At 39.6% G+C, this 14,444-nt stretch overlaps 2 protein-coding genes across 2 annotated transcripts in view; both read left to right on the forward strand.

Annotated features, from left to right (window-relative positions):
• Positions 1-1,166, forward strand: part of LOC104525974 (keratin, type I cytoskeletal 12) — a 3,434-nt gene extending 2,268 nt beyond the window's left edge. The window contains 4 exon segments of the mRNA XM_010169283.1: positions 1-69; positions 429-640; positions 771-853; positions 1,069-1,166. The exon segment at positions 1-69 is cut by the window's left edge and continues 27 nt beyond it. Coding sequence (XP_010167585.1) covers positions 1-69; positions 429-640; positions 771-853; positions 1,069-1,166 — 462 coding nt within the window.
• A 3,773-nt stretch (positions 1,167-4,939) lies between these two features.
• Positions 4,940-9,946, forward strand: KRT222 (keratin 222). The gene is made up of 6 exons (XM_029085266.1): positions 4,940-5,086; positions 6,854-6,982; positions 7,768-7,988; positions 8,102-8,185; positions 8,350-8,478; positions 9,733-9,946. The coding sequence occupies exons 2-6, from the start codon at positions 6,878-6,880 to the stop codon at positions 9,944-9,946; spliced, it is 753 nt and encodes a 250-aa protein (XP_028941099.1). The 5' UTR covers positions 4,940-5,086; positions 6,854-6,877.
• The last annotated feature ends 4,498 nt before the right edge of the window (positions 9,947-14,444 follow it).

Here is a 14,444-nt window from a genome sequence, read left to right on the forward strand (position 1 = left end):
AGTGAGATCACCGATTTAAAACGGACTCTCCAGAGCTTGGAAATTGAACTACAGTCTCAGCTTGCCATGGTACGTTCTAAGGAAGCTGCTAACGAGTCAGAGTAAATTTTCCAACTTCAAAAGTCGTGTTAGATCTTACACTGTTCAATAGGATTTAAGATTTGCAATTTTCTCCTATTAAATCCTGCATTTGTTTAGTTCCTAAATAGCAGTAACATATATAATTGGATTGCAAGTAGCATGTTATAAAGCAGGTGGCCATTCAGTGAAGCAGCAAAGGCCAGTTCTCAAACTGGTATTTCAAGAAAAAAAACCCCAAAATCTCTAAGTAAGAGGCTATACTTCCATTAAATTATTTCACTTGGTTTTGTCTTTGTAAAGACTTTTTTTCCCACAATCACAGATTATTTAATCTCCTTCTTACACAGAAAAAATCGCTTGAAGACACTTTAGCAGAAACGGAAGGAGGTTACTGTGCTCAGCTTTCACAAATGCAGCTTCAGATTGGGAATCTGGAGTCCCAGCTGTTCCAGGTCAGGGCTGACATGGAGCGCCAGAACGCCGAGTACCAACAGCTTCTGGACATCAAGACTCGCCTAGAAATGGAGATTGAAACCTATCGGCGCTTGCTGGACGGCGAGTTCGTGTAAATAACTCATTTACATCAATATCTCCTTTGCTTTCTTTTCTGTAGCAATACCCTTTACAGGAAACACCTCCTGATCCTGACAAACCTTCTGCAATATTGCCTGTTTCTCATTCGCTTTTAGGAGCGCAGGACAGGGAGTTACATTTGAAAGCTCATCCTTGACAGGGTCCAAATCACAAACAGAATCACTGGGTTCTTCTCAGGGTAGGTAGAACTGATTGAATACAATTTTGTTTCCAAAGTCATTCTCATAAATAAAATAATACAAGTTATTCTGTGTAACTACAGCATAGAGTTCATCATAACAAGGAGACAATTGGAAAGGAAAAGGATGTAACTGTTCGTGTACGCGTGCTGCTCTGCACTGTAACTTTTAACACTGTGATAAACATGGTTTTTGTTCTGTTTATGATCTTTAGATTCTACCAAAACTAGAAAGATCAAGACAATTGTCGAAGAAGTGGTGGATGGAAAAGTTATTGCATCCCATGTTAAGGAAGTTGAAGAGAAGATATAAGGCGCAATCTGACACTGCAAAGGATCATTCACTCCATGGGTTTTCAAAGCCAAAATGGATAAATAATTTTGTTCTTTTGTATCAAGTGATGAAAATAGATTGGCTTTTACTAAAACCCTTTCACATAAAACAAAACCTGTACTCGCAATACATCTTCTGCTTCACTCTAGTGATATTGCCTGTATTATTTTCAGTGTTCTTTAAATGTGTAATCAATTATTTGTTCAATAACTAGTACACACATTAGACATTTAATTAGATATGCTTTTTAATAATTTTTATTAATTAATAGAGAAAATCATTTTGCTATTCTAACCTCATTTTCTAGTTTTCTTGACTAATAAAAAGGACTCAACAAGCTCTAAGATCTCAGTCTCCCTTTATTCTTCACTTAGGAGAGCTGCCCCTGATCCATACCTGCCATTTGCTGGGTATCTGGCTTTACCATATCCTATGTGTGTGGTTTAGTACTCGCTATTAATTTAGAGAAATTAATCCAACGATAGAAGATGCACACATTAAAAAACCGTTTAAATGTGGGATTAAAGAAATACTTGCTAAATTACAATTTAAAGCTTCAATTTAAGAGAGAAGCTTTTGCAAACAGAACAACAGTGGCAAAGAAGGGATATGCTGGTTCTGAAGCAGGCAGCCAGCCCAGCCATGAAGCGGTGGCTCCACGTCCTGGAGAGCTGTCTGCTGGGAGCACAATGTGATCTTTCAAATCCTGAATTTGGCTTCCAGGTGACCAACTCAAACAAACTATTTAAAGGAATCTCAACCAAAATGGAATTATAACTGAACCAGAATACAATCCCTTTACAATTTACACTTAAACCTTTGTTCTCGAGGCGAAATGTTGATGATTTTTGTGTGATTCTCAGGTAAGACAAGGAAGTTGCTGTGACCTTCTACATGTGTCTCTATAATACAAAGGTTCTGCACATTCTATCACATCCCTTAAACACTTAACCCAAATGAGACATTTAATAGGAGCACAGAGTTCATCCTGTGCCTCCATCTGCTTTCTGTAAAACCAACTACAAGCATTTTTTCTGCTTACCAAGAGAACCATTATAGAGACATTTAAAGAATACAGACTGAAGGAAATCCTAACACAAGACAGCATTCATCATCTTTCTTTCCCATCCATAATGTTTTTCTCATATGTGAAAAATCTGAAAGCATAATAACTTCCCCATTATTGACAGCATCTCCATTTTGAAGAGAAAAGTATGTCTCTCTTGTCTTCTTCCAAAGACATGTATACTTTCAGAATAACTGTATACAAAGAAATATGAATTAAAGTGCTTACCTCAAGGACCGCAACCGTGATCGCTGTGAAATCCTTATTCCTTACGTCACTCAGTGGAGGTTTCCACAAATCATCATGCAGTTTACCTACCGTGATAGTTTCCCCGGGCTAGCCCTTGGCTAGCAGAAAAAAACACAGCCATTCATCCACTTCCCCCCCACCCCCAGGGGATAGGGGACAGGATTGGGGGACAAGGGTAAGGAGGCTTGTAGGGTGAGATAAGAACAAATTAATAATAGAAATAAAACTTAAAATAAAACTAATATTAAAATAGTAGTGATGATAACAGTAACAAAATATACCAATGAGTGACACCCAGTGCCATTGCTCGCCACCCGCTGACCCAGCCCGGCCCGTTCCGAGATCATGATCCCGCAGGAGCCACAATCCCAACCCGAAACCGCAATCCCGGGAGAGCCAGAGCCCGAGCCAAAGCCAGAGAGAGCAAGAGAGGAAGAGCCCCTCATGGATCTCCTGCCCATGGGGGACAGGAGATGGAACAGCCCCTTGGCAGAGCCCAGTGCCCATGGAGCTTATTAATTTAAACATTCCTCACCCCTGAGATCTTGTGCTTGCAGACTAACAAAACACTAAATCCTTCACTTCCATCAACAAAAACACAAACACTGGTGTGTTCTCAGTGTCTCTCACAACAAGTCCCAGGCTGAAAAGCAAAGCACAGCCCTGTTCTAACTACTGAGAACGAAACCCAGCTCTGTTTCAGCCAAAAACCAGGACACCTACGTACACATTAATCCTGGATTTAACATTGTGATCTAAAAGATGACTGAGAATTTGGATGTATGTAAAATGTAGAAACCACTCTAGCTCTTGTCTTGTGAGAAAGCACCAATGGTCAACCAAAGCAGCCTGCAACCCCTACAGCATTATTGTGCTGTACTGCAGAATCCAAAAAACTGATGCAGTGTCTGAACTATAAAGTTAACTCAAATCCAACATCTGTAATAAAATATGAACACTGAAAGCAGCTAGAATTCAAAATTACATAAATCCAAGTAAAGATACAAATGCTTACAACCACCTACCTTTAGCTCTCAGGGATCTCGTAGCCAGATGTTCCCTTCACACCTGAAAAATAAAAAACAATTGGTATTGCAATGCAAAGAAAAAGGAAGATTTTTAATTACAAGTTCTTCCTCAAATACAGAGGCTCTTCCTATTGATACTTATCCTGTCCTAAGGTATAACGTCGTATGCTTGTTTGATGGATTCCTCGTGTTTTTATTACGTGACTGTTATCATAACATCAATGAAAAACACTGTCAATATTTTGGTTCTAAAACTAGAATAATTAAGACACTTGTAGAAAGATAGTGGACAAGAAAACATTCTCATCTCAGTCCAGGTCAGCTGCAAAACAGCCAGCTTAGAAAAATACACTTAGAACACAGGATCCTTTCACACGTGCCAGCAGACAGAGCCAAGAACAAGGAAGCCTGATGCACACAAGGAGACTTTTAAGTGGTATAATACTTTGACTTCTAAAAAGATGAGTGTCTTGTAAAAGTTTACTGCCTTTTTTCTCATTTTACTGATGTATAGTCTTACTTGGAGCCTAAAAACACATTCTATCTAGTGATTTGCTTATTTGGGACTGAAATTTAATTTATTTTTTTTACTAAATATCTGGTATTGCCCACTACTGAAAAAACTCTGAAAAACAGGTAAGAGCCATTCTCAGCAGACAAGACCATGGGGATCACACAGCAGCTACACTGAGCCAGGAAATGAAGAATTATTTGCAGAAAATCCCTCACCACCAGCACTGCTGGTTTCTCCCCATCTTTCCGTGTTCCTGCCCATAAAGGCATCAAAATGTTGGGTGAGAGGATGTCCAGGAGCCCAGGTCTTTTTTAAAATGGGACAGTCCTCAACATCAGATCAGGTTGGACACCTGAGGCTTTGGCTCATCTTAAAAACCTTCAAGGCTGGAAATTCTGCAACATCTCTCAATAACCTGCTCCTGTGCGGCACAACTGCCTGGCGAAGGCACGTTCCAGCAGCGCTGCCACCAACACAGGTGCACAGCTGGGACTTCCCGTCCCCTCTGTGACTGCACTCTCACGCTGGGCAGCTGTAATTCTGTCCTTTGCTTTCTATCCCCCAACCTCACATTTTTTAGGTCATAAAAAACCACAGTTACAGTGTAATAAAAATATAAAGACATTTTATATATTAATTTTGGCGCGCAATTTAAGAATCATTATTTTAATCGTTGCAAAATGACAGATCTTGGCTTTACTCCTCTTGCTTTCCGAAATGATGGGAGGCTGTGAGCTGGCAGTGCCTCCTCAGAAATCCAGCTCTGCAGCTTTAACAGCCGCCGGTCCCTCTCCCCTCGCTGCAGGCAGCCCGGCTCTGCAGCAGCCGGCTCACCCTGGCCATGAGGAGGAGGATGGGAGGGGAAGGGAACAGTCTCAGCTCCTCCATGAGATCAGGGCAAAGTATGAAACGCTCATCACCAGAAATCAGATAAAGACCATCATCTCAGCAAGGACCCAGGTAATGACTCGGTACAGACAGAGCCCTTCCAGAGGAAGGAGACAAGCCCTGGCTGTACAATTCCTCCCTCAGCCCCTATGAGGTACAGTATTTCCTTTTCAATGCAGCATATTATCGGGGAAGGGATTTGGATTTTACTGCAGTGAGATGTGAACTAGAAGAGACGGAAGTAGATTTAGCCTGGGGTGTGGAATTCACACTAAAGGAAAGCTGTGTAATTCATCTGGGTGTTTTTCTGTACCCGCACAGAGATACTGCTGTGATTTAAAACCCGATGACATCCGCTGTAACACCGTAACCTCTTCGTTAGCCCAGAGGAAAGAGAATCTGGAAAATCAAAGGCAATGTAAAGAGTCTCTTTATGTACTGAAAGCTTTACCATTTTTAGCACCTATATTACAGAATACTGTACCTTTTCAGGAATTATTTTATATTGTTGATGGTAAAACTGTCTCGTACTCTTCAGCAAATATCATTTGTTCTTTCATACAGATTAAATGTTATCAACACACAATGCTCCTATTACAGATTTACATAAACAACATCTCTAAAACCCAACTGAACTTTGAAATAAACGGCAAAACAATTTTCAGCCACCAAATGTCAAGGAATTCAGGGTGAAAATTAGGTATTCTATCACCCTGTTGTACTTTTTAGGCATTGCAGAAATTCTGGAGGTTTTTTTAACCACAGGCCAGACTCTTGCTGCAATCTGGCTGAGCTACACAGTAACCCAGCGACACGGCAGCGAGAAACGAGAGTTAAGCCAAGTTTATATTTCTGTTTGGCACAAAGCAGCCGGTGGGTATCGATATAATCTTGTCACATAAATTCTGCAGTACTCAGGCAAAAAAGGATAAGCAAAGAATATTGAGTGTTCACTTGTGGATTAGCCAAATCTAGGTTTTTCACCAAAATGATGGCATGGTAAAATTACAATAAGTCAGTAAATTACAAAGGAAAAAAGAAACTTATTTTACTTGCTTCATAGGACCTGAATTAAAGACAATTCCTTTAGAGTTGACAGCATCGTAAGAACCCACATAAAGCAGTAAAATATGCAAAAGGACATGTGTTGTTTCAAGGGCTTATGGCTTCTTCAGCACTTGCAGTAAAAACTCAGAATCAAAAAGGAAATATAACTTTAATAAGCAAAACAACCATTTTGGAAGTTGAATGCATGAACATATTATAGAAATCAAAGATGAGCCCAAATCTAAAATGACCCCACACATCCTCAGGGTTAACTTAAAAAAACTACTTTTAATAGGATTTTTAAAAAGCAAAAAATCACATTTTCTGGCAAACACAATACAGTGCTTTCTCCATTGCTATTTGACTACTTACTGTTTTTTCTAAGAATAAGCTTCAGTCTTAAGGATGGAAAATTATCTCAAATAATATTTTATATCAGGATTAAGCTTAGAACAGGCACTTCACTCCTCAACTGTCCCATTTAACATGGGTGACAGCACATACTGAGAGAATGTTCCATTTTTTTCCTTCCTGTGATAGATAAATCTTAAATAGCTTGAACTGACTGCAATTCCTCTAATTTCCATTCATTTAAACCCATTTACTCTAGAGGTGAGTAAACTGGTTAATTTCCACGGGAATTCCTCCACAACAAGTATGTCAGGGATAAAGACAAGGCCAACTAGTTCCCATCCCACACAGCAGGGTAAGGGCTTCCCATGTACATGGCACAGACAACACGAACTCATCGCCGCCAGCTTTAATCAATTCATATGACGCTCAGAAATTCCAACTAGAGATTTTCATGTGTCTATTTTATTTTCATTATTTGACTATTTTTTTTTAATATTGTTATCTTTCTTATCCCCTGAAGCTAGAAGAAGCTACCATTAAAAGAATGGACAAAGATGCAGAAGCATTAAAGGCAGCCAGAGCCGAACTCTGTGAAGCGAGACGGCAGTGGCACCACATGCAGACCGAGATTGAATCCCTCCACGCTGTGGTAAGCACCCTGAAACCCAACTGGAAACCACCTGGAAGAAACTAAACCTTCTCTTGATGTAAACTATTCCACAGTTCAGTCTCTGTAACAATCACATCCACTGTACAGAGGAAATAGGAGACAGAAATGCCCAGCTTTGTGGTGGACGTCCCACCCGTCACGCAGAGCTCTGCCCAGCGAGCGACAGCCCAGGCGGCTGCTCACGTTTAAGAGCGTCACTTGTTTTGATTCAGCATCTGCCATTCCATACACACGTGTTCTCATGTTCCCACCCCTGCCAAGCATGTATTTGCATGATCCTCCCTCATCAATTTCCTGGTCATTCTACCTAATCAATTTATATCAAGTTTATAACTTTTTTTGAATGTGTGACTAAATTTCTTAATTCATTCACGATAAAATATGTCAGCAATTTCCTGAATGCACAAATATAGATAAGCTACAGGAGCACTTAGTTTTCATAAAGCTACAGACCACTCAGTTTTCATAAAGAACTGAGCTGGATAATGTTTTAACTGTACAGGTAAAATCAGAGACCTGTAAAATGAATGGCAGGGGATTGCTGGTACAACAGAAGGTTTCCTTTTTTCAACCTATCTTAAATTATTACAGATTTTACTGAAAAATTTCTCAGCAAAAGTATTACCTTGAAAGCTTTACTCCTGCTCCTAAAGAACATTCTTAAAAGAACTGACGTAAAAACACACAGATTTTTAATAAAAAGTACATATAACGTTTTTACACATACACTTTCCAAATCTTACAATATAAGTTAAATTCCACAGGAAAAGGGTCTGGAGCGTTCCCTGCGTGCCACAGAGCAGCAGTACCACATGCAACTACAGAATTTAGAAGCTGAGATTGGATGCTTAGAGAAAGAGCTACTGGACGTGAGAAGAGGCATTGAGAAACAGCTTCGAGAGCACGAAATTCTCCTGAACACGAGGATGAAGCTGGAGGAGGAGATAGCAACATATCGCAGTCTGCTTGAGCAGGAGGAGAACAGGTACGTGCTGTTGGGAGAAAAAGCTTTTTTCAAATTTATCTCCCATTTCAGAACCTCTCGTTGCAATAATCCTCAGAATTGCAAACACACCCTGTAATTGTTTTTATTTGCAGGTTTCGTTGCTCTGTCCCTGACCAGAAGGACGACAAGAAGCCAACCACAAGAAGCAAGATCGCCTTTACCCTGCCTTCCAGTGAGTCTGTAGATACTCTCCCCTCAGGGAATTACAGCCCTAAAGGAGGTTCCTGGATATTACTAAAGGGAGAGTTCCCTTTATAGGAAGAGAGTTCCCTGCTTCCACTGCAGCAGGAGGAGAAATACCTCCAGGTTCTTGTCCTGACCTTACCCTTCTGCATCCCAGTGCATCTGCATTTTCTTTTACAGACGGCGTAAAGAAGCACGACACCGAGAAGGTGGAACTGATGACAAAACAAGCAATCCTGGATGGAAATATTATGAAGGAAAGCGCTGAAGCTCATGGCACTGTACAGTAAGATAAACATGAATTTAACAAAACAACACTTCAAAGTAAATGGTGGGCATTATATTTCAGTAGCTTTGAGTTGCCCTTTATTTAGTATCTCTTATATCATGCCAAGAAGCTCCAGAATAAGTGACAGTTCTTGAAGGCATATTGAATGGCATGTTTTACAATAAATTAAATTTTTAAATACTTTTTATTAGCATTTTCTTCATAAGCTAACAATACCATGATGATGCTTCTGATTTGTAATTTCTACTTCTGTCAAGAATGAAACTATGAATAATTCATTTAGTGAAGGCTGAAAGCAGAGAGCTCATACTCTGTTTGTCAAGTCCCTCGGGGGCATATTTATGCACATAAATTCAGGCTTGGCTGCTCTAACTTGCTGTTTGGAAACTCCTACGTTTCACCAATTACCAACCAGAGAACGGAGAGCTTGGCTCCTAAGCAGGCATGTGAAAGTCTCTTAGTACGTATTATTCACCTGAAATTACTTTAATTGGATTGGATTGTCTCATTCTTCTTTTTCTGCTGCTCTTTCAGCTCTTTTGGAGCCGAGCATTTGACGTTACACTCACACAAGCTGCAGTGTACCATGTCACCAGCACTTAACCATAGTCAGCTGTTGAAAACATTCTGACACTTGCAGAAGCAGGAATTCTGTCCTGCTCACTAGAGTACCAGGTTTCTTGCAAAGTTTTTGAGCTTGGATTCCAAACTTTCTCCTTGGAAACAAATTGCCTGCCGTGTTTGGAGCGGTGGTTTTGTATCCATGTCTACTTAAAAGTACAAAAACAAGAATATAATGAACCCTCACCCTTTATTTACCTTTTCTGGAGAATGAACCTATGAAAAAAAAGAAAATTCTAGTGTCTTCAGTACCCATCTAAAATAATTTGACATTTTATTATGTTGAATTCGACATTTAAGCTGAAAGAGGGGAGGTTTAGATGAGATATTAGGAAGAAGTTCTTCACTGTGAGGGTGGTGAGACACTGGAACAGGTTGCCCAGAGAAGCTGTGGCTGCTCCTCCCTGGAAGTGTTCTCGGCCAGGCTGGATGAGGCTTTGAGCAACCTGGTCTAGTGGAAGGTGTCCCTGCTGCTGGCAGGGGGGTTGGGACTGGATGAGCTTTAAGGTCCCTTCCAACCCAAACCATTCTATGATTATGCAATTTCTCTCTACATTTTAAAAGCAATCCTGAAGATAGATAGTTCATATTACCTGAAGGATCATAAATACATTTGCTTTATTGTTTCAGGACAGAAAAAGTGGATGAAGTGATTAAAGAATGGGAAGGTTCTTTCTTTAAGGACAACCCTCGCTTAAGGAAAAAATCAGTTTCACTGCGCTTTGATCTCCACCTGGCAGCAACGGATGAGGGATGTTTACACACCAAAAAGAAAACTCTTCCCGACATTGAAGTCAGGCTGGTCATGAGGAGATCCTGCAGTATTCCTTCTATCAAACCCTAACCCACAGCACATCAACCCCGTGTTCATCTCCAACGGGTTCTGGACATAGCCTGCAGCTGGACTCACACGGCTCCTGTCCTGCTCCAACCACGGAACCTTACCAGGCACTCTGATTAATACAACAAACATGAGTCTTTCAGGAGAAAGGAAGGAGAAAGCTCAGACTCCAAGAAACCTGACTTCTAGTTTTATACTCTGGGTGCAGACCTTTAATTTTCTCATTATTGTTGTTGTTTTGTAGAATTTCACCAAATATTACAAAAATTAAACTGTAACTTTATACTTTGACATATTCTGCCTTTGTAAAAGAGAACTTGTTTTCTCTTCTTGGAAATGAGAAATGCATATTTCATTCTCTTAATTATTCAATATTGAGTACACATAATGACTAATGAATCCTTGTAATAATTTATACCACAACTGTCATACTTCTTGAAATATATTTTAAAATAACACTTTCTAACAGTAAAAATGACATACAAAGATGCTCTTAAAACACATAACTGTTAACAAAGAATTTTCTTTTTAAAGTTGCTGGTATTTTTAAATTAATTTTTTTAGGCAACAACTGCGCAAAAAGTCTTTCCCTTGCATAAATATACACCCATTTTTGAAAGTGTTGTTACAAACCAACGACACTTTAGCCATATTGTTCCACTGATTTTGAAGCAGTAACTTCCACTGAACATCAGTCATTCTCCTCCGTGTCCACATAGATCTGTACTACAACGTTCTTAGCCATAGCAAGTAAAATTATACTCTTCAATTGTTCAAATGTAAAGAGTCAACCAACCCTTTCAATGCTGGTATTACATTATTTTTGTTTATTATAATGTGAATGTGAATTAAAATATCTACAAGGAATTCCTCTTCTGACAGATATTATAGGTAAGTTATGCTGTTGATCTAGTTCACCTAACAGGTCACTATTATGCCAAGGTACAACTATTACAGCTTCAAATTAAATGGACAAAATAAGGGCTACATAATCAAAGTAAAATTCGTTAAGTACCCCCACTACTCAACGCAGCTCTGGGCAGATACAAAGGACAGCAGATGATCTTGCATCCGTGCACAGAAACAACAGGAACACAAACTCAGACGTGGTTCTTTATAACAGGATGAGGCAAATTTCAAACAAAAATCCAAACAAAATGGTATGAAGGTAAGAATGGCTGTTTGTGAGGATTTTTAAGAGCCACGGTTGTCACAAACTCGCTGAAATCACTGGGATTGCAGGGGCTCAGAATCTACAAAAACCACGTCCCGTATTTGCTGGATTCACAGCAGCACGGAAAGGTGAATTTAAGTGTCAGTATTTGTCTCATTTCTTAGGGCACGTGTTACAAAAACTGACACTACAAATTCTTTCCGTGTTAAGTTATGCTTCTACCTTTTGTTAACGGCAAGAACAATGCATTTCTATGGCCCACAGTTCTGTATCTACTCTATGAAGCTGGCTAATTATCATTAACCTTAATACTGATCTGGCATCGTTAATACTTGAGTATTTGGCATCCTGAATGTATTCGCCTGCTCTAGTATTTCCACTATGCAGCTTTTTTTTTGTGCTTATACTCTGTACATTTTACAATACTTGAATTTAAACTAAGTTTTAATTGCTTTAAGGCACTTTAAACAGGGATAACGAACTTACCAAAGTAAATGATAGTACTACAATAAAAAGTAATAAAATGGAGTTTGCCCATGCATATTTTGTGAGTTTTAATGTGTATACCTTGAAAGGAAAGAAGTAACAGTAAAAGTTGTAGATAAGAAAATCTGTAGTGCTGCAACCAAGGGTTTTCTAAGCTCTCCTGTACCACTGGAAAGTCACCAATTCCCCAAGAATCTTTATCATAACATGTAAGGTGAGTGTCTTCCTGCTACAAAATTTACTCTTTTTCTAGTAAATCCAGTAACTGTGACTAGATCCAAAGTCCTTTGTTCTGAGCAGCACACAAGAAAGAAGACAGCATCTGGCATGTAAAGTTTACAATCTAAAAGATAAGCTGACAGGCAAAGATAAATAGCAGGCAGATATGTAACAGAAAGTTGGCTTAATACATATACCTGTATGTGCTCAGGCAGCCTTCCTCACGCAGGAAGAGCTTGCACAGGCATCTAAAAATCACTGTACAAACACAGGGAAGGGACTGCCATCCCTACAGTAAACAATAATGGAATAATCCTACTGACAGACACATTTTTTCTTTAACCAGGGGATGTTTGGCTTATTCTCTGTCCTACGGTACTTCTTGGGGTGTTATCTTCCCTGGCATAACTCTAGATTTTTTTTTCCCTGATGACAGAACACATACCTGACCTCACCTCACAATACAACCTCCATAGAGTTTAGAAGAGAAAAAATACTGTGTAGCTATAGTAAACATTTCTGGGATACGAATTAACTAGAAATAAATGTTGACCTTATTCATATATGTTATTTCCTCCATATAATGACCTGACCTCACGGTTTCTGAAGCCATTTCCCTGACCCCAAGGACAGCACACAGACATCCTGAGCTGTCCTCTGATCAGAAACTCATCCCACCCACAGAAGCTGCTGTTGTTTAACACTAGACTCTACTGCTCACGAAACATACAGCTTCTGCTTGAAGTCTGAACCAACTGGCATAAACTCAGTTAGTTACACTGGTTTATGATCATGAAACCTCCACGTGGGCATAGGAAAAAGAAGTATTGACAATAACATCTCACACTGATTTTAGGTCACTTTAAAGCTGAATTTAAAGTGAATTTATAACACCAAAGCCTGATAGTATGGCAAAGAATTCTTCACTTCAGTGCTGCTAATTAAATTCAGACCAGCTGAGCTACTGCCATTGAATACCTGCAAACATCTGACGTGGAAACGAGTGAGTCACTGGCTCAACCTCCTTTCCAAGGAATACGTGTCCTCATTGCAAAGCTTATGAAATTGTTGCTAATTAAAACAGTTGGATAAGAGCTGACTATTTACAGCCCCCTGGTTAGTACAATGCTGTATATATATATATATATATATATATACACAATCCTATTAAATCAGTAAAACTACTTATGTCATGCAGTATATTAAAAAGTGCACACAGGTGAAATCTTTCACTATCACAACCCAGAAATGAGACAAATAGCAAATTAAAAAAAACCCCAAACAACCAAACATAAAACAAAGTAAGGAATATATTACTGGTTTTGAAAATACATATAATGATTTGGAACTATGAGCATGGCAAGTGAGTATCAGTAAACGTACTTGAACACCGTAATAAATATCTTAATAAGCAACACAAATTTAGCATATATTTTAACGTTATTAACATTAAATGCATTTCAACACTATCAACAAAACCATGTTATTAACACAGTAGAGGTGAATGCACGAAGCGGTCAAACTCAGGGGAAAAAACAACTTATTTTTCACCTCATAACAAGTATTTTCTCACCTTTTCTTTAAGAATCTTCTGCCCAGGTGAAACTGGCAGACTAAAGCGGTGCATTTGGCTGGCCAACTGAGGAATCTTTTCAATTGTTACTTTCTTTTAATTATCACATTGAAGACACAGATTGTTCTGCATGTCACCAAGTTCCCATTGTGGCCACAGACAGCACACTGTACGCAGATGTGAGCAGAGTTCTTGTCTCTTTACTTGTTCAGTAAAATGTGCTTATTTAAGAACCAAAGCAAACTGGGATAGACAAACTGCAGGCAGCAAGAAGAAATTGGCCAAACTTGCAGCAGCCCAGTATCATTTGTTTGTCTTCTTTTTCCCTTTCTACCCTCTTTTTGGGTTAGGTAGATATCATTTACCTTTTTCTGTTAAAAAAAAATGAAATATATTTCCGCTCTCATCATGAACATTCACTGTTTGGCTTTCCTTCAGTTGCCACATTCACCAGATCCACCAAAATTCTCCTTCATGGATGTCTAGGAATTTTATCTTATTAGCCGTATGACAGCATTTCAACGCCAAACTTTACGTTTTCATTTTTAATTCAGTCACTTTAAGAGTTTTCACTGTATAAAAGACTCCTACAGCAAATGCTGAGGTCTGAAATCAATCAGAGCCATGTACAGGGTGTAAAGTGTTTGATATTTACGAGCTTTTTACCTCCGTGCGTGAAACCTTCATCAATATCTGCAAGAAATCATTCTAGTCAATTCCACTGCTCCCAGCATGGTCTGTAACTCATCATCCCCTGCGATACAGTGCTTGGTCAGGCTGATTTACTTCAAAACTATGATCTACACAGATTTATAACCTCAGGTCTTTCCAGCTTTCCTTCACACCTCTCCACAGCCTGACCCGCTTCCTCCAGGCCGCCTTCTCCGCACGTCCCCTCACGGACACCGCCATCTTCCCAGCTCCTCACAGCCCACTGAGCACCACCGGGCCGAGGCCCACAGCCCCCTCAGCCCTTCGAAGACGCGTTTCCACGCGGTGCTGCTTGTTTTAAACAGACAAAGGCCTCCCCGGCGCTGCCAGGACTGTTC

This window comes from Antrostomus carolinensis, unplaced genomic scaffold (assembly GCF_000700745.2).
Source record: "Antrostomus carolinensis isolate BGI_N321 unplaced genomic scaffold, ASM70074v2 scaffold3986, whole genome shotgun sequence".
NCBI lineage: Eukaryota > Metazoa > Chordata > Aves > Caprimulgiformes > Caprimulgidae > Antrostomus > Antrostomus carolinensis.